The sequence below is a fragment of the Danio aesculapii genome, chromosome 9 (assembly GCF_903798145.1).
Source record: "Danio aesculapii chromosome 9, fDanAes4.1, whole genome shotgun sequence".
Taxonomy (NCBI): Eukaryota; Metazoa; Chordata; class Actinopteri; order Cypriniformes; family Danionidae; genus Danio; species Danio aesculapii.
The window spans coordinates 28521066-28548008 of NC_079443.1; the positions used below are offsets into that span (position 1 = coordinate 28521066).

At 34.5% G+C, this 26943-nt stretch overlaps 4 protein-coding genes across 4 annotated transcripts in view; 1 reads left to right on the top strand and 3 right to left on the bottom strand.

The window, feature by feature from the left end:
- The first annotated feature begins 2869 nt into the window (after positions 1–2869).
- On the top strand, positions 2870–5727 carry LOC130234777 (toll-like receptor 13). Its single transcript, XM_056465070.1, has one exon. It carries the CDS (start codon positions 2872–2874, stop codon positions 5725–5727), a length of 2856 nt encoding a protein of 951 aa, XP_056321045.1. The 5' UTR covers positions 2870–2871.
- An 822-nt stretch (positions 5728–6549) lies between these two features.
- nepro (nucleolus and neural progenitor protein) lies at positions 6550–15561 on the bottom strand. The gene is made up of 9 exons (XM_056464846.1): positions 15448–15561; positions 13995–14149; positions 12840–12928; positions 12631–12759; positions 12467–12544; positions 9700–10076; positions 9536–9600; positions 8790–9022; positions 6550–7518 (listed from the first exon to the last, which is right to left on the bottom strand). Exons 1-9 carry the CDS (start codon positions 15530–15532, stop codon positions 7143–7145), a joined length of 1587 nt encoding a protein of 528 aa, XP_056320821.1. The 5' UTR covers positions 15533–15561; the 3' UTR covers positions 6550–7142.
- Positions 15562–17282: 1721 nt separating this feature from the next.
- On the bottom strand, positions 17283–20335 carry tex30 (testis expressed 30). The gene is made up of 5 exons (XM_056465362.1): positions 20227–20335; positions 19820–20056; positions 19672–19723; positions 18127–18338; positions 17283–17501 (listed from the first exon to the last, which is right to left on the bottom strand). Exons 1-5 carry the CDS (start codon positions 20239–20241, stop codon positions 17343–17345), a joined length of 675 nt encoding a protein of 224 aa, XP_056321337.1. The 5' UTR covers positions 20242–20335; the 3' UTR covers positions 17283–17342.
- Positions 20336–22908: 2573 nt separating this feature from the next.
- The window catches only part of poglut2 (protein O-glucosyltransferase 2), an 11037-nt gene continuing 7002 nt past the window's right edge, over positions 22909–26943 (bottom strand). The window contains exons 8-10 of the mRNA XM_056465361.1: positions 25828–25917; positions 24453–24557; positions 22909–23097 (exon numbers count right to left, since the gene is read on the bottom strand). Coding sequence (XP_056321336.1) covers positions 23080–23097; positions 24453–24557; positions 25828–25917 — 213 coding nt within the window. The 3' untranslated portion in view covers positions 22909–23079. The remainder of the gene's footprint in view (positions 23098–24452; positions 24558–25827; positions 25918–26943) is intronic.

Consider the following 26943-nt stretch of genomic DNA (forward strand, 5'->3'; position numbering starts at 1 on the left):
TCTTCTTGCGCTCCCACCATAATACTGAACCAAAATGTGCTAGTGTCTGTTAACATTAGGATTGTTTCAAATTACATAATTCAAATTACATAATTAAATACAATAGAATTCACTGTTTAAATTTCATAATAATTAATTGTTATTGTAACCTTTGCTGTTGCAGTGTTCATGTTAAAAAACAAAACATAAGTATCTAACACATACAACAGATAGTGTTTAAAAGTGAAAGAAATTGGTGAATTAATCTATAATGTTTACTTTGGACCACACCAATTCTCCCCTATAGCGAACTAGCCCAAAGTAAAGTAAAGATTACATTAAAAGCATCAGTCTTTAGCAAGGAACGTTGACCATCTGTGTGTCCATTTCTGAGCAGGCATTCCTTTTTTTGTAAATACCTTTGGAATAGTATTACACAATGACCGTCCAGTCTTTCTGGGTAGGAGAGGTTGGTGTATTACTTGTTGAGTTAAGCAAAATAATTATGTCTGATCGGCCACATTCGTCACACCTCATCCACATATTTTTTGTCCATGTTTTAGAACCATAGTAGAGAACTGAAATGCGTATTTCCAGAGATTTCTCTTTCCAAACTGCTTCTTTTTTAGCAATCCTAATATGACATTTGTCATTACACGGCAGCAAAGTATATCTCAAAACTTCTGACACCGGCGATCAAATATTTTAGCCTAGGATTATGAGAATCTTTTAGCGTTTAAAAAAATAATAATTGTCTCTAAATTGTAACCCAAATCTCTCAGTGTGACTCTGGCTTAACAGACATACCACCATGAGTTTTTATTGAGACAAATAAATAGGTACAGGGCAATGTAGCGATCATTTATAATTAACTATTGGCAGATTATTGATTTAATAGTGAAATTGCAGAAAGGCTGTGGGTGTATGAAATAATCAGTGGTGAAAAGAGTACTGAAAAATCATACTTAAGTAAAAGTACCATAACTTGCCTAAAAATGTGCAAGTAGAGTAAAAGTAAAAAGTAGACCTTTCAAACGTGCTCATGAGTAGTGAGTATTATTCTGTAAAATGCTAATGCCTTTACATGTAATTTGTGGATATGTGTAAACGTAACATTCTGTAGTGTATTTAGTTGTTGTCCAGCAGGCACACATAAGACATTAATATTAGGTTAGATTTAGGTCGTGATGTCAGGTGACCAAAGTTCAATGTCTAGCCAGCATCTAAAGACGTTATTTTGATGACCAATAACAGCATCAGATGATGTTGATATTTGGTTAATTTTAGGTTGTGTTAGAAAGTGACCAAAATCTAACATCGAGGCCACATCTTAAACCAACGTCATATTGACTTCAAACACTGACATTTATCCATCTGGTATGGCAACCAAATCAATATGTGATAGACATCATAGTGGTAACGTCCACACAACATCAAGCTGTAACATCATTAGACGTTGATATTTGGTTGCTTTTACATTGGACCTTGATGTCGTCGGACTGACGTTGGTTTCTAATGTCAACCCGATTTTTTCTTTTTTAAATTTTTTTTTTTATTGGTGTTTAACAAGACAATACATCACTGTATACAATACAACATAGGAAAAATTACAGTTTGTCTTATTTTTCTTATTTTCCCACTATCCCCTCAAAATAAAATGAATTAAATTAATGAATTATAAACAAACATATCCTCTGAAAGAAAAAACATAATGATAATAAATTAAAAATAAAATTAAAAACCGATTTTCATTTCTAAACAAAATGCAACGTCCCTATGACTTTGGGGTATAATGTCAATCTGACATCATGTTGACGTCTTGTGCATGCTGGGTGTTTAAGGCCATTTCGATCATCAGACAGTAAACATCTGTCATTTTATCATCATTGTCATGCATCTAAACAGTCTCTGGGTCATTGCAAGTAAAGATTTTGGACATCTTCTTAGACACTTTTAATGCTTCCAAACAGTTTGCTGCAATTATAAATCGCCCATGTCTTGAGTTAGTTCAGTATGATGTGATTTACCTTCTATGTGCAATTTGATTGAACAAGAATCACAAGATTAATTTTTCCTATTACCATAGACAAGAAAAAATAAACTAGTGACTGCAGGTTGAAGAAAAATTGTAAAGTAAAAGTACCAATACTGCACTAAAAATGTACTCAAGGGAAAGTAAAAGTACATAATTTTAAAACTACTTAGTGAAGTACAATTCCTGAGAAAAACTACTAAATTACAGTAATTCAGGTATTTGTAAATTGTTACTTTACACCATTGGAAATAATTTAGACATATTTATATTATACTTTAAATAACAGAAAAAAATGATGTCTGTAAAATGTGTTATGTTGTTATTCATATATAACAATAGTGACCATGCGAGCTGATACACTTATTGGGATAAAACTACCCAAAAATGTTTTATTGTCTTTGTGTTTTTCAAAGTGTAGTGTTGAAACTACAGGATTTTGGTGTGGGGTTAACCAGCTCGTAATTTCAATATCCGTAATGATGTATGCCACATAAAAAACTAATCAAAATATTTTAAAACATTGGACATACAAACATAATCATACTCTTTTCTTTAGCTTGTAGCATGCTTAACATGTAGCATCGTCTCTCACCTTTGTAAATACATAATGATATTTAGGGTCATTTAGCAGTGGACTATTTACACCTCTTCTAACAGCAGTCTAGTTTGCTCAGCTTTAGTGGAAAATTAGCTACAGGTGAAAATTGCTTCCCCCCCCCATTTATCACCATACATATATATTAGGCTGGTGAGAATGTATCGCACATTTGTAGAATTAGGCCACAAAAAGGGAAGTGAATATTTTATTTAAATAAGTTGAATGCATCCTGTAAGACAGACAGCATGAACTATAAGCTATGAAGATGGCGTTTCTGAAGATGGTGCTCCTGTTTGCATTCTTATTGCTGTTTCTGAAGACTTATTATGTTTATTCGTGGCTTGCTGGTAAATGTTTTGTCTACGGTGATGTGAAAGAGTTTCCTCTTACCACATACTGTCCTGGAAATATTAACGGTGCTGATTGTAAACACGTCACTGATATTAAAGAAGATCTTCGTGGGCTTCCCTCAAACTTACTGAGTGTCTGCATCCAGATGGATAGAGGCTGTCACGGTGTCTTGGCTCCAAACTCGTTCTCAAGTTTTGCATCTCTGGAACATCTTACAATTGTTGGAGGTTTTTCAGAGATCCCTGCGGAAGCTTTTAATGGATTAACGAATGTAACTTCACTAGCAATATCTTCCTCCAATCCAGAAAAGTGCTGTGAGGTAGCTCTTGATTTCAGTTGCCTTCCCTCACTTACCAGTCTGTTTATTTCACACTATGATTTATCTTTACTGGCACAGAATGTTTTTGACAAGATTCCTCATTTGGAAAAATTACACTTGGGCAATGTGTGTTTGAATAATATTTCCGAGGTTCTCTGTCGACTGGCAAATGTAAAATCACTGAAGCAGTTTACTCTTGAAAGTGCGTTACATAAACTTCAGCATTCAAACTGTTCAGTTTTCAACACCTCTGACATATCAGCTGCATTTAATATTGAAAAGGTGCATTTGAAATTGACCACAGTAGAGCATGTGGATGAAGGAGCTTTGAAATGTTTTGGAAAGCTGTTCGTCTTTCAGTTTTTGGTTTCAAACACAGATTTCCTCAAAGATCTTTCTTTAATTGGAGTACATAAAATCAGAACTTTGGATTTCAAAATGGATGTACTTAATATTGCTGATTTGTGTGTAGCAGCAAAGTTATATTCCATTGAAAGAATATTTGTTTCTTATGTGATGATTAATTTGTCAGTGACTCCTACTAACATGTCAGATGGCTGTAAATATATTATGAGCATTGCACTCAGTAATGACTTATCTGAAAAGATTGACAACCTCTTAGATGTTTACTCTCTATTCCAGATTTTCAGCAACCTCACCACTGTTACAATACAATATCACATGCTCAGATCAAATGATTTTCAGTCTCTTTGTGCTTCATTTCCACAGGCAGTCAAACAGCTTTCTGTTATGATTCTAAAAAATAATAAGATGGAAAAGATAGTTTCTCACCAATTTATGTGTTTTCCAAATCTTGAAACACTGAAGTTTGTAACAAGCAACATTTATGGCATTGAAGATTTTGCTTTCATTGGACTGAACAAGCTGAAAGAGTTAAACCTCCATAGCAACAAAATATCTTCTATTCATCAACACACATTCAGTGGCTTACATGAACTGATGGTTCTGAATCTCCAAGCAAATCCAATAATTCACATTGAGCCGGAATCATTTGGACATTTTATTAACCTTAGCTCACTTCTGTTGGGAGATCTCAACTTCCCTCCTGACATGTCACTGATCAAGCTGAATTTATCTGATATATTTGGAGGAATTCCATATAATTTGAGTAATGCGTTCATTAGTTCAGGACTGAGACCAATGCACCTTGTGATTGGGAGTAATACCACACTGACTAATGGGCTAAACTTGCACATCAAAGGTCAATATGTGATTGTTGAAGACTGCAATAGTTTACTTTTAACATCTGTAATCACACTTCAGATAAATGCAGCATATATGATCTGTGAAAATGAATTCATTGGGAAATATGTCCCATCAGTCGTCAGTCTGGAATTTCAGTCAGTGTTCGCTGACAATATTGGAGACTTGTCTGTAATTAATCAGCTTGTTCATTTAAAAACCCTAAAACTGGAAAACATTGATTTAACAAATCAGCCGAACACAGCCATAATGTTTCACAATCTGACGAAACTACAGAAAATGGTTTTGATGAATTGCAAAATATACTTTCTGGATAAAAGTGTGACCAAAGACCTAAAGGCACTGACAAGTCTAGTTCTAATACCAAAAGAAGCTGTCAATATCATTCAAAATTTTGTGGAACATCCCACTCATTTAAAGTACCTCCATTTTCAATGCTTTGATCTGTATTGCAGTTGTGATAATGCATGGCTGGTATCGTGGATAAGGGACAACAGGAAGGTGGAGGTTGTCATGTCAAACCCCAGCATGCAAGATTTGCAGTGTTTCATTGGCAATGAAGTTGACCACCTTAATTTTCTCAGCTATGTCAAGGAGAACTGCTCATTTGATCTTGAATTTGTGTTCTTCGCCTGTTCTTCTGTGTTTTTGTGCATCTTTATTGTTGTGGTATTGATGTATAAATTCGTAGGCCAGTACTTCAAGCCGTTCTATCACATCGCCAGTGGATGGTTTCGAGAGGCTTTGCGAATGAAGGAGAAACCGCAGTACCGCTATGATGCTTTCGTGTCTTACAGCAGTAAGGATGAGCACTGGATCATAGAGGAACTTCTTCCAAACTTAGAGCAACGCGGGCCTCCATTTTTGCGTCTCTGTCTGCACAGTCGGGACTTTCAGTTGGGACACGACATTGTGGAAAACATCACAGACAGCATTTACGCAAGTCGCCGGACTCTTTGTCTCGTCAGTCGCAACTACCTCGATAGCAACTGGTGCTCACTGGAGATGCAGCTGGCCACCTACCGGCTCCAGGTAGAACACAGAGACATTCTTATCCTGGTCTTCCTAGAAACCATTCCATCTCGCTCGCTTTCCTCCCATCACAGACTGGCCCGGCTGGTAAAAACTAGGACCTATCTGGACTGGCCACAGGACCCGGAGATGCATGAAGCATTCTGGGACAGGTTGTGGTGTAAATTGAGCTCTAATAAAGCCAACTAGACTTTCTGTCTGTATATTATTTTAAAAAAAGTTTAAAAACATAAGTTTCTGTTTTACGTCTGATTGAATTATTAAACATTAATTGTTATTACATTTGCATGTAATGGCTGTTTTAAAATTCACATTTAGCACACTTCAAGCATAAATAAACAAAAATTTGATGCAACTGCTGAATTGCTGAAAATGCTGAAAATTTTAGATTGTTTTTAAAACGCTGATCAAGTTTTCACTTTGATTTTGTTTTAACTTGCTTATCAATTTCCCTGTGGAGAAAAATCAAGTTTTAAAATTGTTAAATGCAAAAACGCATGAAGACAAAACGTGCAAATTCATCAGTGAACTATCGCTGAGCTTCCTAATGAATTCTTATATTGTAAACAGCCTCTGTTCCAATACCCACAATTGTGATTTCAGCCACATGAGAACACGACAGGAAACTTTAAATGTGTTGATTTGTCATTCATAAGGGCTACTGAACAGAAATGTGCTCATTTTAAATTGCAAAGTATTTACATGTACAAAATGTGTAAATAAACCTGTTCGTGTTACATTTTCAGTGTCACAGATGACAAATAAAAAGGTTAGTATTGTCATGATTTAAAATGATGTACATGCTTTTAAAAAAAGACCTCGATATATATATATAAATAGTCATATTTGAGCCAAATCTCAAAACCGGTCTTGTGGTGTGACTTTCATAATTAAATAAATTACAGCTTTTATAAATTAAAAAGAAATTAGCTAAAATCTGTAAATATTCAGGCTTATTTTTTACAAGTAGTAATAATTTGTTTTTCACCCATATAGTTCTAAAAAATATCAACTTGATAGATGTACTGCACAGAAAAATACTTGATCATCTTCCCAGATTGAGCTATTCAAATCATCTGGTGAATTATATCTATATTCATATTGTAATATATATCGCAACAAAACTAAATATTGCAATGTCAGATTTTTCCAATATTGTGCAGCCCTATATGACACTATGTGCTATGCTGTCAGCTGCACACAATTTCAAAGTCATTTGCCATTTCTAAATGTCACATCTGAGGTGTACTGTACACACACCTTTTACCAAAATTATCCAACATATTCTTACAGTATGTAAAGATGTGTTTTGGGTATGCCAGTCAGACATATTTTAGTATACTTTATGTATCCATTATTAGAGCACGACTATTAAATCACTTTACAATTTGTTTCCTTGGATTGTGACAATTCATGCAGCAAAATGTTTGAGAATAAAACCATTTCAATTGTTTCTGTAGAAATGTAAGCAGAAAAAGTACAGTATAAAACATCACAATCAGATCACATACAATGTTGAATGGAATTTCATTTAATTGTATTTTTTGGCCAGAGGGTTTCTGAATTCGGCTACAAAAATTGTCCACATGATCACTGTGAATAACTTAAAATCCAAAGGATTCAAAAATATCATCAATATCATCTTTCGAAATATTAGGTTCCGGCAACAAAGTCTGTGAGTCTATTTTTTCTTTCTCAACCGCAACGGTCACAATTTCTCCTGACTCCACTTCAGTTGAGGATTGTAGTAATGGCCTGCATTTCCTCCTTTGATTTAATGATTCTTTTACTGTTCCAGAGGATTTCCTGGACACTGCTGACCTGCGTCTGAGAGTTCTGAAGTGTCTCATGAAGAATTTGTTCTGCCATCGAGTTCTCAAACGTGCAGGGAAGGAACAGGAATGTTTCGGTGGAAAAGTTTTTTGAAGAGTCAATGCCTTTTGAACTTTTATCTTAAACGTCTTCAATCTTTTCTCCACTCTAAGTTAAAAAGCAAACAACATTTTTTTTTAAATAACAGTAACTGCTCAAAAATGTATGCATTTAAGAATTACATACATACATGTATGTGTGTTTGTGTGAGTGTGTATACATATATATATATATATATATATATATATATATATATATAAATAAAAGGGATGTAATGATTCACCTGACTCACGATTCATGACACTAATCTCATGATTCATAATTTAGTCATGATTTTTTTACATAAAATTATTTGAAACAAATTTAAGGTGAAGAGCCCTTTCATTTTTTTTCTTAAATGCTGCGTATTTTACAAATAATATATTTTCTGCCATCATTTTATATTTTAAAAGAAACAAAAAAAGCATAATACAAACTAAGGAAGACAAACTAAAACGGTGACTGTGCTGGGATTTTACATTTTTTTTAAAAAAAATATCAGCATATCTATACCTTCTGACATAAACTGAGGTCTTTACACATTTACGATGCTGAAAAAAAAACTCTTTCACTGGGGACTCAGATGGCTGGTGTGAAGAGGAAAGCCTTTGCTAAACCAGAGAGCAGCGTTTACAGAGGTCAATAGGTCCTCTGATCCAGGGGTCTGGTCACTGGCATAAAATACTGATTATAAAATGACTTATTATATAGCAGGATAGAGACAGGAGTTGATCAAGATTATGAAGAAATAATAACAAATATTACTTGAATAATTAATTAATTAGTAAAAGTATCAGTGTGGTACACTTAATGAGATAATCTTGAACATTTTGAATATTCCATAATAATGAGCAAACTATTAAAATCTGCGTAAACTAAATTGAAAAGAAGAGGGTAAAAATAATCGAATGCCTGCTTCTGTTACAGAACAACTTTCTTTTTGAGTCTGAAAAACGTCTTCACACTTTCGCAATGAAAACACTGATGCTGATGTGATCTCTGTAGCACTCGTCATAGCAAGCAGAGCTGCAAATCATCTGGTCCGCGTAGTTTGGCCTATTAACAGTTTTTTTGCATATAAACGTCTGTGACCATAGTTATTCACTGTGCTGACGGTTTATGTGCATCATATTTGTTGTTCTGTTAGTGTAAGTCATTTTGCAGCATTTTGTCTGGCGCACTTTACCACTGTCATTTAACTCTGCCGCCCCACCTCTTGCTTGCCGCGGATGTGCAGGTAAAGCGAGTTTGCACCTGTAAACAGAGCCCTCTCTGTCGAAAAAATGCATCGCGATTCGTTCAACATTTCTACCCGTTTGAATAGTCACATATTTGTTTACCTGACACCTTCAGCTTCCAGACTTTCCATTCTCCCACACTTCAGGCTAAGGAAGGCCAGGCGTTTGTGCTCTTGATAAAACTTGCAGCTCCGGCACCAGTTCATCACTTCCTTTATTAGGTCTGCCATGTTTCTAAAAGAAGACGTCTTCTTCAGTGACTTCAAAAACTTCCTCTTCTGACACACTGAAGCTTTACTTGAGCTGTCCAATTTCATCTGTTGCTCTAAAGAGTTCTTTGGAAAGACGATATGAAAATTATACACACAGTTGAAGACAATTATTAATTGTGATTTTTTTTACATAATTTTTTATTATATATAAAAGTTATTATTAAAATTAATTAATAAGTTAATTTCGTTGTGTGAATTTTCTTTTCCTAATAATTCCTGAGTGATATTTAACAGAAAAATTAATTATTCGACAGTATTACCCTTTAGATTTTTTCTGAAAAAATATATATATTTTATTTTCGCTGCTAAAAAAAACAGCTAAGTTTTAAATATTACAAGCCGTACAAAACAAGGCTACAAAACAAACTACTGTTGTCCAATGATCTGCCTAGTTAATTTGTTAAGCCTTTTTAATAACACTAAGCTGAATACTAGTGTCTTGCAAAATGACCAAATTATCAAATATTATATATATACATAAAAAGAAACAAAAAATGTGCTTCAGTTTTTTTTTTTTTGTCAAATGCTAACATAAGAGACCTGATCACTGACACCCTACAAATTCAAACTAATTACCTGTTTGGTGATTTTGGAAGATTGCTGAAGCATAGCCTTTATGTCCAGTCCATAGGGTGACACATCTGTAGAATTCCAGCAAACAAATGTGTGGTTAAATATTATCTACTTTATGTATGCAAAAGAAAAGTGACATGAAACACAAAGATTACAGTCAAGAACACCTGAGTAATCGGTCCGTCGTTGTGAAACTGCTGCTCCAAGGTCCTGGCTAGAAACTTCATAATGTCCAGTGCCTAATATTGGCATCAGATCTCTCTCCCCTTCTCCAATCTCATCTTCTTGCTCGGTCTCCCCAAACAACTTGGAAAGGAGAGAAAATTTGGACTTCCTTTTTCTTCTTGCGCTCTTTGAGAGGTCTTTGGTAACTTCTTCAATCTTTAGATCAGGGTATGCGAGGCACAGGAAGTTTTTCAGGTCCTCAGGCAGAGTGAAGTCAGTCAGATAGGCCATGGGCTGAGACTGAGACACCTTCTGGAGCAGTTCATAGTTTCTTCTGTACATGGGGATGAGGGCTCGCAGAATACCTCTGAAAAAAACCCTATGGAAATATATATACACAAACATCACATTTTAGAATTATGTTACACAAATATTTTAATAGCTTTAATTTTTTTAATTCTCCTGGTTTTATATAGTTTGGATGGACTGAAGCAAACTGTTGAAAACAGGAAGCACAACTATTCACATTCGCTCTCTGATTGGTCTTCTGGACTATTGCGTATCATTCCCTGATTTCTCAAGCTCCTGATCTTAACACAAGCTGAAATTTGTCTTTACCCACCTTCAGGGGGCAGTAGTCTATTTTCTCATTCCACAAAGAGAAACCAGAACTAGTGCTGCACACATACATTTTCACAATTCTTGTCACCAGAGTTACTGTTTTCTAATTACATTTTTTGTGGAACACAGTAATGTAACGAATTACATTTTAAATGAGTGTAATTTGATTACAGTTACTAAAGTCAGTTACTAACTTGAGCTACAAATGTAGTTTTTAGAAGAAAAAAAATGTTTCTTTAAAATCATGTTTTCCGCTGCAACATCAGTTAATAAGCATGCACTTTTAAATTGCTGGAGAACATGAGCTGAAATCACTGCGACTTCAAGTGGAAATACAGACATTACTTTGATTTCACCAAGCATAAAAACACTTTATTTTGATGGTTCCTTTACCACATTTTGTTGAATTTAAGTTACACTGCATCTACATGCCAACTAATTCTCATTAGATTACAAATAGATCATTAGGTTGGGATTAGTTAGTGTAAGTGTAACATGTACTTGCAAAGGAGCAGTATTAGCAGATATTAAGCAAACTGTCTACTAATAGACTCTCAGTAGTGATTATTAAACCACACTGAACTGAGCTAAACTGAACTTAAACAGTGAAAACTGGACTGACACTTTAAATTTACTATGATCTTCTATGTGAAGCTGCTTTGACACAATGTACATTGTAAAAGCGCTATACAAATAAAGCTGAATTGAATTAATACTAATAATCATATGATACGTAATTGGCATGCAGTTGCAAAATGTGCAATAGGGACCATCAAAATAAAGTGTTACCAAATATTGCTGTGAAATTTAGTCTCTAAACAACTTTTGACTGCTTTCAACTTAACTAGCAACTTGTTTAAGCGTTCTACGACCATACACGTCACCAAGGAGGACACCGGCACCTAAAAACACAGTGATCTAACTCAGCCTAAACAGGATCAATTGGTTTACTGTGCAGAATTGGGAGTGAATGCATCTTCTGAATGTGAAGACAGGCGTAGCTGCTTATGGGGCCGTTCACATATTGCGTATTTTGCGTGCTCAAGTTCGTTATTTCCAATCAGGCGCACAGCTTGCACGCACATATTGGGCGCTCTTGTATTTTCCAGTTGCACTCAGTAGAAAACCACAAGTCATGTGACAAGAACTGACCAATCAGCTCCATGTTTTTGTATGGAATATACACAATTCGATAGACTAATTACCTCAGACAAACACAGAACACCCAAACACTGCAGTGCTTTTCCACACTATGGATGTGAATGGTTACAGGTATCCAGCTTGCTACTAAATGTTTTCTTTTGTGTTAAAAAAAGGTAAACAGGTTTAAAAGTGAATGATGAGAAAATTGTAAATTTTGGAGCGAACTATGTATTCAAGTCTTTTGAATATGTCAAGGTGCCATGATCAACCCATTGTAATGTTTTCAGTGTTAAGCAATATTAAATTACTTTAAGAGCTGCAGTTTATTTTGCTTTTATAGGTATATTTTATATGTTTTAAGAGCACCTTCAAAGAAAAAGTAATTAGTAATCGGATTACCTTTAACATTAAGTAATTAGTAATGTAATCAGATTACAATTTTCCAATAGTAGTCAGTAATTTGTAATCTATTACTTTTTTTAAAGTAACTTACCCAACACTGCTTGGGACTCACCAGGGAGGGATTCGCTCATGCAAATATGTCTGATAATCTAATAATCCAAACTGTTTGCTAATATTTGAAAACTGCAACAAAACTATAGCATACTTCTTTGTGCTCCCTCATTGACATAAATTGTTGCTTAGATTTGACACTTCAGTTTTTGTTCTCATTATCTTTTTTGTAGCAGAACCACCAATCAGAGCACTCTCTTTTGCCAATGCAGATTCTACATACTGAATTGGGCCAAATCATTCTGAAGTTAACCCAACAAGAAGCAAAGTGTGGAACCCAGCAAGCAAGCTAGCCTGACGGTAGACCATCCCAATGGTCAGCTATCAGATTGGTGTGTCCCATGTTTTAAGCTGATAAAACAAGTACAAGTAAAAACATATGTCTGGCCACCATTTTATAATGAAAAGGCACTAGTGTGAATGCAGAATTAAGCAGGTTTAACTTTCGCAAATGTGGGAATAGAGCAGTGATGTGATGAATCATGAACTCACCAGAGACGACTGAGCATGCTGGTTATCACCACATTCAGCACAATGAACTCGCCCAGACGCAGATGCTGTCGTGTTAATCTAACTGAGGTGTAAAGGATCACAGTCACATACAGTTACTTCCTCTAAGACAGCACTTTTATTTTGCATGTGGACATTTAGGATACAAGAAAGCTTTGGTGCATCGTTCCAGCGTTCGGGCTAAAAGACTGGAGGCTCCAAGCAGCTTGAGGCCGAGCCACTCCAACATGGGCTGACTGGGAACATCACACTCCCCAGCCTCTGCTCCAGCTTCCCTATGTGTGAAAATATGTATGATCCCCATGTCATTTTCACAAGCAGGAACTTGAATTATGTGTCATTATTTTGACCTTACCTCTGAAATTTGTTTGGACACACTTCCTTTATATCTTCTACCGCTGCTTGTAACTTCATCTCTTTTAAACGGTTTACACATTGCTCAACCTGCAGATCATGTAAATATGAGATTACACATTTTAAATATATTAATAATAAGTATTTTATCATGAACAATAAAAAAATATGCAGTATTATTTGTAATATCTGTAACTATGGGTCAAAGGCAAGCAGGGTGTTAAGCATAAGAATGTGGCTTCATTTTTTTTTTTTCATACATGAAACTGTGTCTGTTTATCTGTGAAATATAAATTACTACACTTTTATCATGACTTACAGAACTGAAATATAGTGTAACAATAGTATAGTTTACCAGAAAATCTTGTCATTCATAACTAGAGCAAGAATCATTGATATTAATATTAAAATACTATAAGGACAACAGTGGAGTCTCAAAACACAAATTAACTGTTGTTTTCCCTTCAAACCACTTACACGTTTGTCAGCAAAATGTTTTTAATCAATTAAAATATTTTAAGAGGCAGAGGTCAGATCAAGAATTGTATGATGTTTACATATACAATAAACCATTATTTCACCGGTTTTTGGGTTCTTTTTTCATTAAAGTTATTTGGAAGTACAATAGAGAGTTTACTCAAATTTATTTTTCTTTCTATGGAACACTTCAATGTGGTCATGTCATTTTTTGGATTCTTGGAAGCTTTAAAAATGTAAAATATAAAACAGGAAATATGTTGGAACCATTGTTTTTGTTTACATCCCTCAAAACTAAATCCAATATAAAATCCAATTTGTAAATGGTTAACTAGATGAGGATACCAACATGTGAAATTGAGTGTACTGCAGGTTTCCGGCCATTTCGAGAAGTGTAAAAAGATATTATTTATTTACAGGGATGTTAAAATGTGTCCAAAAGTGCCTAAAATATACGTACAAAAATATTAAAAAAATAAAAATTATCAAATCAACAGACAAAACATAAAGACGAATATATACAAGTCAAAAAAAAAAAAAATCCAAAAGACTCAAAAAAAAAAAACGGTAACCGCTGTATACACGTATCAAAGTATCCACTTACAAAAGGAATTGCTCACAGCTCTGCCACAGCACACTCGCTAGCCAGGTAAACTGTCATTGAAGCACTGGCTCTCACCTGTTTTAATGCACGGAATGGCTTGTGTTGTCTGAAGCCATTGTTCAAAACGTAAAGCAGTTCGTACAGCACGCGGATTTCTGTCTGTAGAACTTCACTACATAACAGGGTCAACACTTTCTCACAGTCAGCCAGCAGGCAATCAATCAGGAGATCTAGACAGAGAAGAAAACCATGCACACATATTATACATATAACACAAACAATAAGGCACTTAAAATGAGTTAAAATTAGACACCAGGCAAAAAAACACATAGACACACACACACAGCAGCATTTATTCCATGCACCTGTAAATATTCTTTTTTATTTTTTGGTCGGAAAGAAAATATCAAAAACACAGATTAATACATAATATCTGTGTATTAAAATGCATATATTTACTTTTTATTTAAGTTGAACGGAAAAAATATCCAAAGCACCTATTAGTACATATTAACTGTGAAATAAAATGCATACATTTTTTTTATTTAATCATTTTGCATCATTTTGCATAATTAATGTTGAGTGTACTATAAAAATATTTTTTGCACTACTGTGCATTGGTAAGAACTTAATTTGGACAATTTTAAAAGCAAATTACTTAATATTTAGACTTTTTTTATTTCATAGTTGCATGTCTGACAAATATTGTCCGATCCATACAAAGCAATGAAAAACTTTTAGTTCACCTTCCAAATGATATGAAGCGCAGCTTCATAAAAATTGACCCATATTTTTGATTGAGGTAAAGTTGATTTTATATTCACACATTCATACTTTCTCCTACATGATATCGTTTCAGAAAAGTATTATTTGCAAATTCTAAATGGTGAAATCACATTAGCAGCCAATGAATATCAAAGTACAACATTGTTCACAGTCAAATAACTAGTGCTAATGTTGTTTTCAAGTCATATTTACATGTGATTTCAGACCCTATATTTAAATTAGCGTAGTAAATAATATAGGGAACATCAAATGAAGGAATGTGCGAATATAAAACCTTAATAAACTTTACCTTAATATTTAACTGGTCTTGTGATTCAGGGTCACATACGTAAACATAGAATAATAGAAAACGTGTAATGCAAAAATATTTGCAATGCTTAATGTAAGTCAATCAACTGGGTGACATTTTTAAGCCTGGTGTAACCGGAAATAAGAAAAAACTTAACAAAAAAACTTAAACACGTGCAGATGCATTACAGAATGACAACATTGTACTTATCGTAACGTTACCAAGAACTAGTTTATATAAAATAATATGCAACAGCCTGCACTAACAGTAGTAAATATATATCTTGTGTCGATCAAATCTCATGAGTTCAATGCTTTACTAAAAGTGTTTCACGTGAATTTTGCAGATCCACGTGTTCTCATCAAGCAATGATAACACTACTGTCTGCGGTTTGTGTGGTTTCTCTTTTATAAAAATGTTGTAATAACGATATGTTAAAACATCGAAACATACCTATTGAATCCTCAAATGGGATTCGAGTCGAAGAAACAGCACTTGGAAACGGAATGTTTATTTTATTCCAGCACTCCTGCGCCATGTTTACAGCTGACTGCCGAGGAGAGAAAACCAGCCAATCATATGCTTGCGTGTGCGATTACGTCATAGTTCATAAAGGTACAAGCACACATTTCTTTTGCGCTTTTGGAATAATATATTTGGTGATAGATTGGGAAGTTTTGGCTTCTTCGGAAAAAAATATTTTGATCTAATAAAGCTGTCGAAGTCTCAATCAAAATCATTCATAACCGCTTCCATATAAATACCAGACTAGCTAAATTAATAACAATATTTCCCCTAAATGCCTAATTTTTTCTCAATATGACGAAACACTAAATCATTTATTTTGGGAGTGTACTCACTGTAACGTGTTTTGGGTTGACTTTTCTAATTTCATTTAAAAAAATATCTTGTTTGCAAACTTTTATATATCCCCAAAAATTGTATTCTTTGGTAACTCTCTGAACGTAGTGTAAATTTATTATTCATTTATTTCTTTTTCGGGCTAAATTTTGCATCCATAAATGTAAATTTTCAAAGAAACACCCTCACTTTTTATTTTCAGAAAGGACTTTGATTTATATGTGAACTCCTTAAAAGACTCTAATATTGCATGTAAAACTCTTTCTTGGTGTAAATCCTTTAAACTTGTTTACTTTCCTGGAATTTTATTTATGTAACCTTTTTGTCTCTTTGTTCATATTTGTATGTTTGTAAATGTTCTTTTTTGCATTAAAAAAAAACATTCTTATGCGCAATTTGCCCTGTCCATTTGCTTGAAAATGCTAAAGACTTTTCAAAAGTGCATCATTGCAAGCTTGTTTATTATATATTTATTTGTTTAAGGTAATAAATAAAAGAACAACTGTTCTCTAAAACATGCATTTACAAAGAGTTACTGATTCTTAAATCATTTAAATAAACAAATTAAATGACTTATTAGTTGAACTCCACTCTGAAACACTAAAATATGGAAATAAAATTTTATATTCATTTATTCATTTTCTTTTAGGCTTAGTCCCTTTTCAAATCTGGGATTGCCACAGCGGATTGAATCACCAATTTATCCATCTTATGTTTTACGCAGCGGATGCCCTTCCTGCTGCAACCCATCACTGAAAAAACACACATCCACTCTTACACTTTTTGGACTTGTGGGGGAAACCGGAGCACCCAAAGGAAACCCACACCAACACGGGGAGAACATGCAAACTCCACACAGAAATGCTAACTGACCCAGCCGGGGCTCAAACCAGCGACCTTCTTGCTGTGAGGTGATTGTGCTACCCACTGCGCCACCGTGCCACCCCATTTACAGTACAGTCATGTCATTCTTTGTTAAAAAGATGGCTTTGTAAATAAAAGCTTTGTTCTGTATTTCCAATGTTGTTTTAACCGGTACATGTTCCTAGACACATTTACTTGAGAATAAATTGCATATTAGAAGTCTTATTTTTTTGTTCAAATAATTGAACAATTTGTTTACCATGTTAAAAAAAGCATGTTTACAATTCAAATAACAAATATGTTCAAAAAATTTACTTAATTCTTGTAAAAAAAAACCATTGACAGTTATTTGTTCTTGTTTTAATCATAAAATCACTTATGTTTTGTACAGTTTCTGTATTATAATTTTGTATAATGATTCTGTAATATAATACAAAACTGTATTATACTGCTTTGGCTTTAAATATTTCCCATTGCAAATAAAGCATGCACTTTGATTATAACCATAATTAAATATGTTAGAAAAATTAAATAAACAAATATGACATTTCTTAATAGCATTATATTTTTTTTATTATTTTAAAAATACATACAAAAATGCATCCTCTATTTATAAACACATTTCATGTGTGTTTTAATACCCATTCAATAATCAGTGGATTGACTTCCTCCAGCACAGATTCTTCTGTTCTGCCACGTACTGCAAGTCCATGGTTTGCATCCTTGATCCAGTGAACGGCAGAAGGGCTTTTCATGGTGTCCACAACATTTTGTAAGATTTTCTGTAAAGCAACAAGGATTTTATTATGCATTTATGACATCACCTTTCATTACACCAAAAAAACTGTAGAAAAATTGCAAGGTGATGAAGTTCACTTTAGAACAGTGTTTCTACAGGTTTCATCAAGTCAAATTTAAGACTTTTTAAGACCATTTTAAGACCATAATGAATGATATTTCAGACTTACACACCGCTAAGCGCTAAAGATTTTTTAATAGCCAAGTTAAAACCTTAAAAAAAAACATTAAAATTGTTATTGTAAGGAAGATAATAAAACCATATTAATAAGTAAATAGAGTTAATAAATAAACGTTTCTTAAAACTTTTGTTGAAATAGATTTTTAGTGATTGGATGGGTGTTGGATTGGATATAGATTTACATGGACATAAGAAAATTAAGACCCGTTTAAAATGATTTAAGACCTACAACACAATGTTTGAGTAGATTTAAGACTTTTTAAGGCCTAAAATTTGGTTTTTGAAATGTAAGACTTTTAAGACCCCGCAGATACCCTGATAGAAATTCATTTAAAATATTTTATTAAAAATGTTGCAAAAAAGACACAGCACTCGTGACCACTGAAAAAAAAAAACACATCAACAGAGAACTACTTATTTGTGTTCACCTGTTCACACATGTTATCTGCTGTGCCAGAAACAAAAAGCACAGGAGTTCCAGCCAGCTCAAGCAGGCCTTTCCTGCGCTCAATGTAAGTTTGTGGTTTTCCTGGTAGATTAAGTGGGAATGATAAACACAGCACACCCTGGACTGCATCCTTCTGCACGGCACACATCTGATTACACACAGCCACTGCTGTACGAGCACCCATAGAGCGCCCTGCAAACAAACATTCACACACATTTAATTAATTCAGTTGCTTTCAATTGTTAACAACTGTTGAAACTGCCAGTCAATAACAAAACTCCACCTCTTGCATCTTTTGGATGTGCAAGCAGGAAGTATGTAAACTAATGTGGTCATGTGAAATCGGACCAATATAAATCAAAAGAATCTTTTTTGTTTGTTTAAAAGATTAATTTCTTGCAAAAAATTAATAAAAATGGCAATTTGCAATTAGCTTCCAGAAATAATAATAAAGATGCAGCTACAATGGCAAATTAAATGAGTTTAACAAAAAGAAAAGATTTTAAAAGTGTTTAAAAAGGAGAATGGAATAATAATAATAATACAAATTATAATAATAATAATAAAAGGAGAAATAGGAGAAAGCTTTGACAATAATTTAATACTCTACACTATGAATATTACATGGGGTGGGGGTCAAAGAACCTTTAGATGCACATAGATGCAATTTAGAGAACTGAGACTTCAATCAATTTAAAGCAACTGCTAATTTTTCAGATCCTCTTTCAGAAATAAAATGCTGCTTGTTATTCCAATAAACAAATGATATCACCCTGTAATGGATGGACCATTATATAAAATACATGTCAAAAAGCCAGCTTCCACAAAAAAAACAACAACTTTAAATTGCACACTTTTCTTGTGATTCTGAATTTATATTATTAGCATAAAGATTTCACAAGCGAAAACAAGATGAGTTATCATCTTGAAGTTAGAATTTGAAGAAATAGTCAAAATTGCAAGACACATGCTAAATTCCTTAATAGTGGAAAAAGTCATTATTTTGACAAAAACATCACAATTGCAGGAGGAAAAACTTCCAACTCTGAGTAAATAGTACAATCAGGGTTTATAATTCCAAATGTATATCTTGTAATTTGTCTTTTTTCCACTTAGAATTGTTTTTTTTACGTTGTTTTTCCATCTGAGAAATCTGATATATAAACTTGAAGTTTTAAGTGAAAATGTTGCCTATTTAGGAATAAAAGTTAGAATGTTAAGTTTATAACTTCAAGTTCATATCTTGCAATTATGATTTTTAAAATTAGTTTGCATCTATGCTGCCCTTTCATTAGAACTTTATGTCTTACAATGAAGCAATCTGTCTAGCAAATCTGACATTGAGCGCCTTATAATTCCAAGATATAAACTGGCAAATTTATAACACAAGATACAAACTTGTAATTTTGATTTTAAAACGTCAGGAGAGGGAGAGAGAGGGAGAGAGAGAGAGAGAGAGAGAGAGAGAGAGAGAGAGAGAGAGAGAGAGAGAGAGAGAGAGAGAGAGAGAGAGAGAGAGACTAACCTCCCAAGAAAATGCTGCTTGGTGCAAAACTGTCATGGGCCTTTAAATAATCCTGGATGACACATATATAAAACATACTAATAATGAAATGCAGTTACAACATAAACATTCTGTGCGCTTCCTTTATGATGCTTAAAATAAAGCTTACTACAACGGCGCTGTAAGCTCTGACTCTGTACACAAAGTTTACCGCCCTGCAGGTGAAGCGCAGGCACAGTACACCCGCGCAGGCGAGAGCTCGCGCGAGGCTCTCCAGCTGTTTAATGCGCATGTCTCCACCAGCGCCGTGCGTCAACACTACAGCTGCGCTGCCCGCGGTGACGTCGCCGGGTACCGAGAACACTCCATCCAGCTCTTGCTGCTCGAACGGGATTCTCACCTTCTCCTGTCAAATTCAACATTAATGCCTTACTCGCAGCTCTTACAAATAGGAGAAAACTGACATTAAGGCACACGCAACAATATGCAGCAATCAATCGCGCTTTTTTTTTTTCGTTTAGAGAAAAAACGCACAGTGTTTTTAAGGGTGCCATAGTGTTTCTGTAGAGAAAATACCTCTGAAAACGCCATTTAAGTGTAAATGATTGGGTGGTTGAAGCACGGAGATCTGAAACACCCGGGTGGAAGTTTCTCGCACGTGGACACATTTTTTGACGCTCATCTGAATAAGGGTAAGAGCGCCACCTCACGTAATGGAGTGAAAAAATACTCATCATCTTCTCATATTTGGAAACTGCTCTGAAAGTGTTTGAACGCCACTGCATTAAGCAAAATATATGCAATATCGTCTGGTTGAAATCAGGGAATTTCAATGATCTTTCACTGAGGTTCTTGTGCAAGGGACTCCCATCCTAAAATAATATACAGTGCTCAACATATTTGAGTACAGCCCATTTTGAAAATGTAACTAATCGTTTACTACATTTCTCAGTGAATATCATAGATGAATATAGGCAATGTATTTTGGTGCATTTTATTAAACGGATATATTTATTAAAATAATATTTTAGTCACCAAACATATTTAGAAATTGAAAGATAAAAAAATTTAATTCAAGCAAAATATTGTAATATATATATATAACCTACAAAATTTTTCCATTTTTTGCTTCTCTTGATTTTTCCTCTTTTTTTAGACGGTTATCATAAGTTATTTTGTTAAATAAGCTCCACATTTGGCTTCAGTACTGACTAATGTAATGTATATGCACAAATATAATATTGTATAGCTTCCTATTAAAAATATGAATTTAAAAGATTGATTTGTGAGGGGTGTACTTATATGTGCTAAGCACTGTAATAGGAAAGTAGTTTCTTGCAGAAATACCCAGTTTATAATGTGCAAAATTAGTTTTATAAATGTGTCTAAATTATTATTTGGAAAATGTTTCGTTTTTATTAAGTGAAATTATTACATTTGTTTACTCATATTATGGAAGCCAATTTTACTCATATTACTGGCCCCCATCTTCACCCTGATCTTCAACAGATCACTAGAGCTGTGTGAAGTCCCCTCCTCAAACGGTCCACCCTCATCCCCATCCCAAAGAAACCCAAACTTACAGGACTAAATGACTACAGACCGGTGGCACTAACATCTGTGGTCATGAAGTCCTTTGAAAAACTGGTGCTGGCCCACCTGAAGGACATCACTTAACCCTCACTGGACTCTCTTCAGTTTGCCTACAGAGCAAACAGGTCTGTGGATGATGCAGTAAATATGGGACTGCATTATGTTCTGCAACACCTAGACAGACCAGGGACCTATGTGAGGATCTTGTTTGTTGACTTCAGCTCGGCGTTTAACACTATCATCCCAAAACTTCTCCTGACCAAATTAACTCAGCTCTCTGTGCCCACCTCTGTCTGTCAGTGGATCAACAGCTTCCTAACGGACAGGCAGCAGCTGGTGAAGCTGGGAAAATTCTCATCTAGTGTCCGCACAATCAGCACTGGCGCCCCCCAGGGGTGTGTCCTCTCCCCACTGCTCTTCTCCCTGTACACGAATGACTGCACTTCAAAAGACTCCTCTGTCAAGCTCTTGAAGTTTGCAGACGACACCACACTTATCGGCCTCATTCAGGACGGTGATGAGTCTGCTTACAGACAGGTTAAGGAGTTGGCTGTCTGGTGCAGTCACAACAATCTGGAGCTCAACACGCTCAAAACAGTGGAGATGATAGTGGACTTCAGGAGAAACCCCCCTGCTCTCCCCACAGAGCATCATAGACAGCATTGTGCCAGCAGTGGAGTCATTCAGGTTCCTCGGCACCACCATCTCTCAGGACCTGAAGTGGGACACTCACATTGACTCCATTGTCAAAAAAGCTCAACAGAGGCTGTACTTTCTTCGTCAGCTGAGGAAGTTTAACCTCCTAAAGGAGCTGCTGAAACAGTTCTACACCTCCATCATTGAATCAGTCATCTGCACATCAATAACTGTCTGGTTTAGCTCAGCTACTAAATACGATCTCCAAAGACTACGTCGAATAGTTCGGACTGCTGAGCGAATCACTGGTACAACCCTTCCTACTCCCCAAGAACTGTACTTATCCAGAGCGAGCAGGAGGGCTGCCAAAATCACTCTGGACCCCTCACACCCAGCACACTGCCTCTTTGAACTTTTACCTTCTGGTCGACGCTACAGAGCACTGCGCACCAGAACAGCCCGACACAGAAACAGTTTCTTCCCTCAGGCAATCCATCTCATGAACACTTGATAATAATTGTGGAACCAACATCACTACTTGCCATACACTTTTATACACATATACACTTATTTAACCACACACTTACATGCCAATCTGCTCATAACAGCTGCACGTATAACGTAGTATATAGTAATATACCTGTACATACACTTGTCAATTTGTATATTTGCATTCACTACTTACTTCTTTTTTTAAAATATATTTATCTGTTTTTTGTCCTGTCTCTGTAATCCTGTTGCACTGTAGAAGAGTGAACATACCTGGCAATAAAGCTGTTTCTGATTCTGATTTAAAAGATTTATCTTTCTATTCCGAATGATAATCTGTGACCAAATTTTTATTTTAATAAATATAACTTATAACTGTAATAAAATAACAAAAACAAATTGGTGTTTAAATGCACCAGACTTTGTCTAGATTTACTAAGAAATAGATACAAATATTCATTTTAAAGGCGTTGTTCTCGCTTATGTGGTGTGCTGTAAAACATTTAGTCCTTCAGCTTCTATAAATCAGACCAGCAAGAGTTTAGAAATGGAGAGATTTAATACACACGCACAAAAATTATTCATTGCAATCACAAAAAATAAGACATTGCAGTCACAAAAAGAAACTTGTTTTTAGTCTTGGGAACCTGTTATGGTGGAAATCCATTGTCAATTTGATGGGCACGGTTGCAAAAAGAAGTAGGTTGTCTCTCACAGCTCATCTCGGACCTACAAAAAAACAAAACCTGTTAAAATTGCCTGATGGGATACAGGGCTAATGTACTGAAGTACTTAGCCATTTATATTTATTCATTTAACAGATGCTTTAATCCAAATGAGGGATAAAGAATTCATAGAAACATTTTATCCGATGTATCTGCTAAATAATCTAAGTCATAAAACTGTTTTGCCCCCATGAAGCCAGTCTACGTGGTTTAGGCAACCACAGTAAATCAATCAATTACTTAATTAACTGTACCAGTAAAACATTATGGCATTTGGTGATGTATTGCTTCTTCCTTTATGAAGGTCGCTGTATAGAGAGAGTTCATCCTAAAATGAAAATCTACTGTTTACTAGTCAAAAAATAAAAGTCAAACCAAAATGAATACTTGTCGCTATAATGATACACGGAGGAGAAATTAAGCAATGATTGGTCCACGTAAGAAAACTTTCCACAATCTTTCTGGAGCGCATTTACAGCATTGGATCTGCTCTTCATAGCTGGATTTGTTTACTGACGATTTGACACAATCCAGGATAGTTTCGTTCTTCCAAACTCATCCAGCAGTTGTTTTCCTAGCAACAAGTCTGTAGACTCAAACCTGCTTATTTCATACTAACAGGATTAGATTGTGTCATTTCAGGTAAAGGCAGTACTTATGTATGAACTGCTGATGTTTTCTTTCAGGAGTACTGTATTAAATTGGAAAAAAAAATGAATTATTTGTCAAATATTTTAAAATGTGTAATAAAAGTACAAATACTGTAACGGGGTGTAACCTTTTTAAGGGGTTCCAAGAGGCCTTTTTTATACTTTTTAGTGACTAATATGTACACTTTAGGTATTAATATATGTTGTAAATACAGTTTAGTTTCTTGCACAGACATTTAACTTGCTTCTAACAATCTAGCATCAGAAGCCACAAGCGCTCCGTGAATTTTGGAATGTTTTTACCCCTGCTTAAAATGTTTATATTCTACTGAATAAAAGTAAAGAAAAGAAAAGTTACCCACATATTATATGGCTTGAAGGTGAGTAAATTAAGAGCAAGTTTTAATTTTGGGAAACTATTCCTTTAACAACAAACCTTTTATTTAATTGTGCTGAAAATTTGATGTTAAAAGGTAATCATTAACAATATGAATTGTTTAAAACAGTAATAAATGGTAAACCCTGTCTAAAAAATACAAAAGGTCATTTGTAAAATACATTATACTGTATATAGCAATGTCTCGCTAGAGCTTATATTTTAATTTGATAAAATCCTAGAGATATACTGTTGCACAATGATGACAAATCATGGTGAGTACCACCATCTCTAATGAATAAGTTAAAGTGAGTAGTTTAGTATAGCCAAGACCTTTTTTCTTGCGCAGTAACATGGGAAAAGATCATCCTTTGGCTGTTCTACCAGCTCCATACCATCTCGAACTTTGGGCTCCGTCACCTGCAGTTCAGCGTACCTCTAAAAACAAAAACACACACCCGGATGAGTGCAGAAATACACTTTTTAGTTACAGTTAATCAACAATATGCAAATTCAGCAATACAATTAACGATTGGTCATCCTTTTTCTTTTGACCCGGTAAAGTCATTTTATTAGATTTTTTAAATTAACTGCATCATCATCAAGCCAAACAAGCACCTTTATCTGCAGTACAAATCACATAAAATTCAAGTAGCCTCTGTGGTCTTGACCTCAACACTTCCACACCTCAAACACACACAGGTTTATTGCAGAGAAGTACTTTGAGGCCAGAACGGGTGTTTAAAGATTAATGTTTGCACCAATGGTTATAGAAAACCATAAAATTCTGTGGTTCATGACCTGTGGGGTGTGTGAACTCAGTGTCTACTGTAAGCACACAGGAGTACCGAGACCATCTAAATAAAATAATAATAAAGATAAATAATTACAGTGTAAAATTTTGATTTTAGATAAATCAAAATCTATCTATCTATCTATCTATCTATCTATCTATCTATCTATCTATCTATCTATCTATCTATCTATCTATCTATCTATCTATCTATCTACATTTTAAGATAAATATGTGCAGCATAAAATGTTTAAGCTGTTTTTCAAGATGTATACTTTGAAAACCAAACACATATATTAAGATTACATTTAAAACAAATTTTCTACTTCTATTTCACTGCAATGTCTGTCTTTTGATATTTATTGCTTAAATTAAAAGAAACAAAAACAAAACTACTAAATGGCATCTTGTAAAAAAAAGTAATGTGGCTAATTCACTACATATACACACACACACACACACATTATATATATATATATATATATATATATATATATATATATATATATATATATATATATATATATATATATATATATATATATATATTTATTTATTTATATATAAAATCACATTCACGAGTCTTTATTACCTGATAACGAAGTGCTTCTAGTCATATTACCCTTTTCTTATCGACACAGTAAAATGACCACTGTATGTTTGTACTGTGTAAATAGCTAGAAGTGTGCTGTGTGACCTTTGACTTGTGTCCTTGAGAACAACAATTAAAACTTGGATGAAGATGGAAGATCAAGATAGGATAAGATATACACACTGATAACTTCAAACAATCAAAGAATGCGAACTGAGAAAATGAGAATGATGGGAAAAATTAACAGTATTACAGTGATCTCCGGTTCACTCCTGTTGTAATCACAGTCACAACAAACAAACCTGAGTAAAAACAAATATTACCTGAAAGAGTTTGTGGTAGTAACAGAAAACACTGTCGCCCATCAGGTGGGTTCGTGCAAACTGCTGACCTGCCAGGGCAATTTTTTTCACCTAAAAAATGAGAAACATACAAAGGTGGCAGTCAAGTTGTCTGTAAAAATACTGCCAGGATGAGACTCTAACCAATTTATTAGGACAAGGCTTAAAGTAGACCTTCTGCTTTGAAAACAGTCAATCTCTAAATATAATAATCTAAGGAGGAAATGCATGTTGTAGTTTCTGTATTTTATTTAGCAATAATTGCAATAATGTTGTAAAATACTCCTGCCAGGATTCTGTGATCAAATACAACCAATCCCAGCATAATTTGTGATGGCTTACAAATGCAAGTCTGCCAAAATAAGTACATGTAGACTAGGCATGAGCGGGTATAAGACCGTATAAGAAAGGTACGATGACCTTGGATAAAAATATCACGTTATCACGATATTGTGATTACTGCTCTAAAATATATTCTTTTTAAATGTCTAGGTAAAAAACAAGAACTTTTTTCCCACTTTGAACACAAATTCCATACTTCCATACTATATAGTGCGCTAAAAACAGCATGTGAGCCGAGTAATATGTCAGAATTTAAAAAAAAAAACTGTAAGCAAGTACACGGATGACCTACTACTTCTGGTGAGATTCTGAAGTGTGCATCTGATGGATGCTACGCTATCCCATGATGCACAGCAAGAGAATTAATCAATGGGAGTGAATCGGTGATGATAATAAAATGGCGGATGAAGTACATATGATATATTTTATTCTGAGAAACATTTAAAATATTTTGGCACAGTAACATGTCAGGCTTCAGTCTATCAAAAACAGATTTCTTTACGTTTTAAAACGGCATATTTGGATATTTTTTCTGCTGAAGATACTGTTGTCCTAAAAAACAACCAAAAAAAAAAAAAAAAAAAAAACGTAAAAAAAAAATAAAAAAAATAAAAAATAAAAAAATATCTTAGATATACCGTAGGAACGGCACATTAGAAAATTTTGGCGGTTTTAAGACCTTCACTTTTCCAAACCGAGATATACCTTGAAAACGGTTTGTTGTCCCATGCCCAATGCAGACATAATGCATTTAAG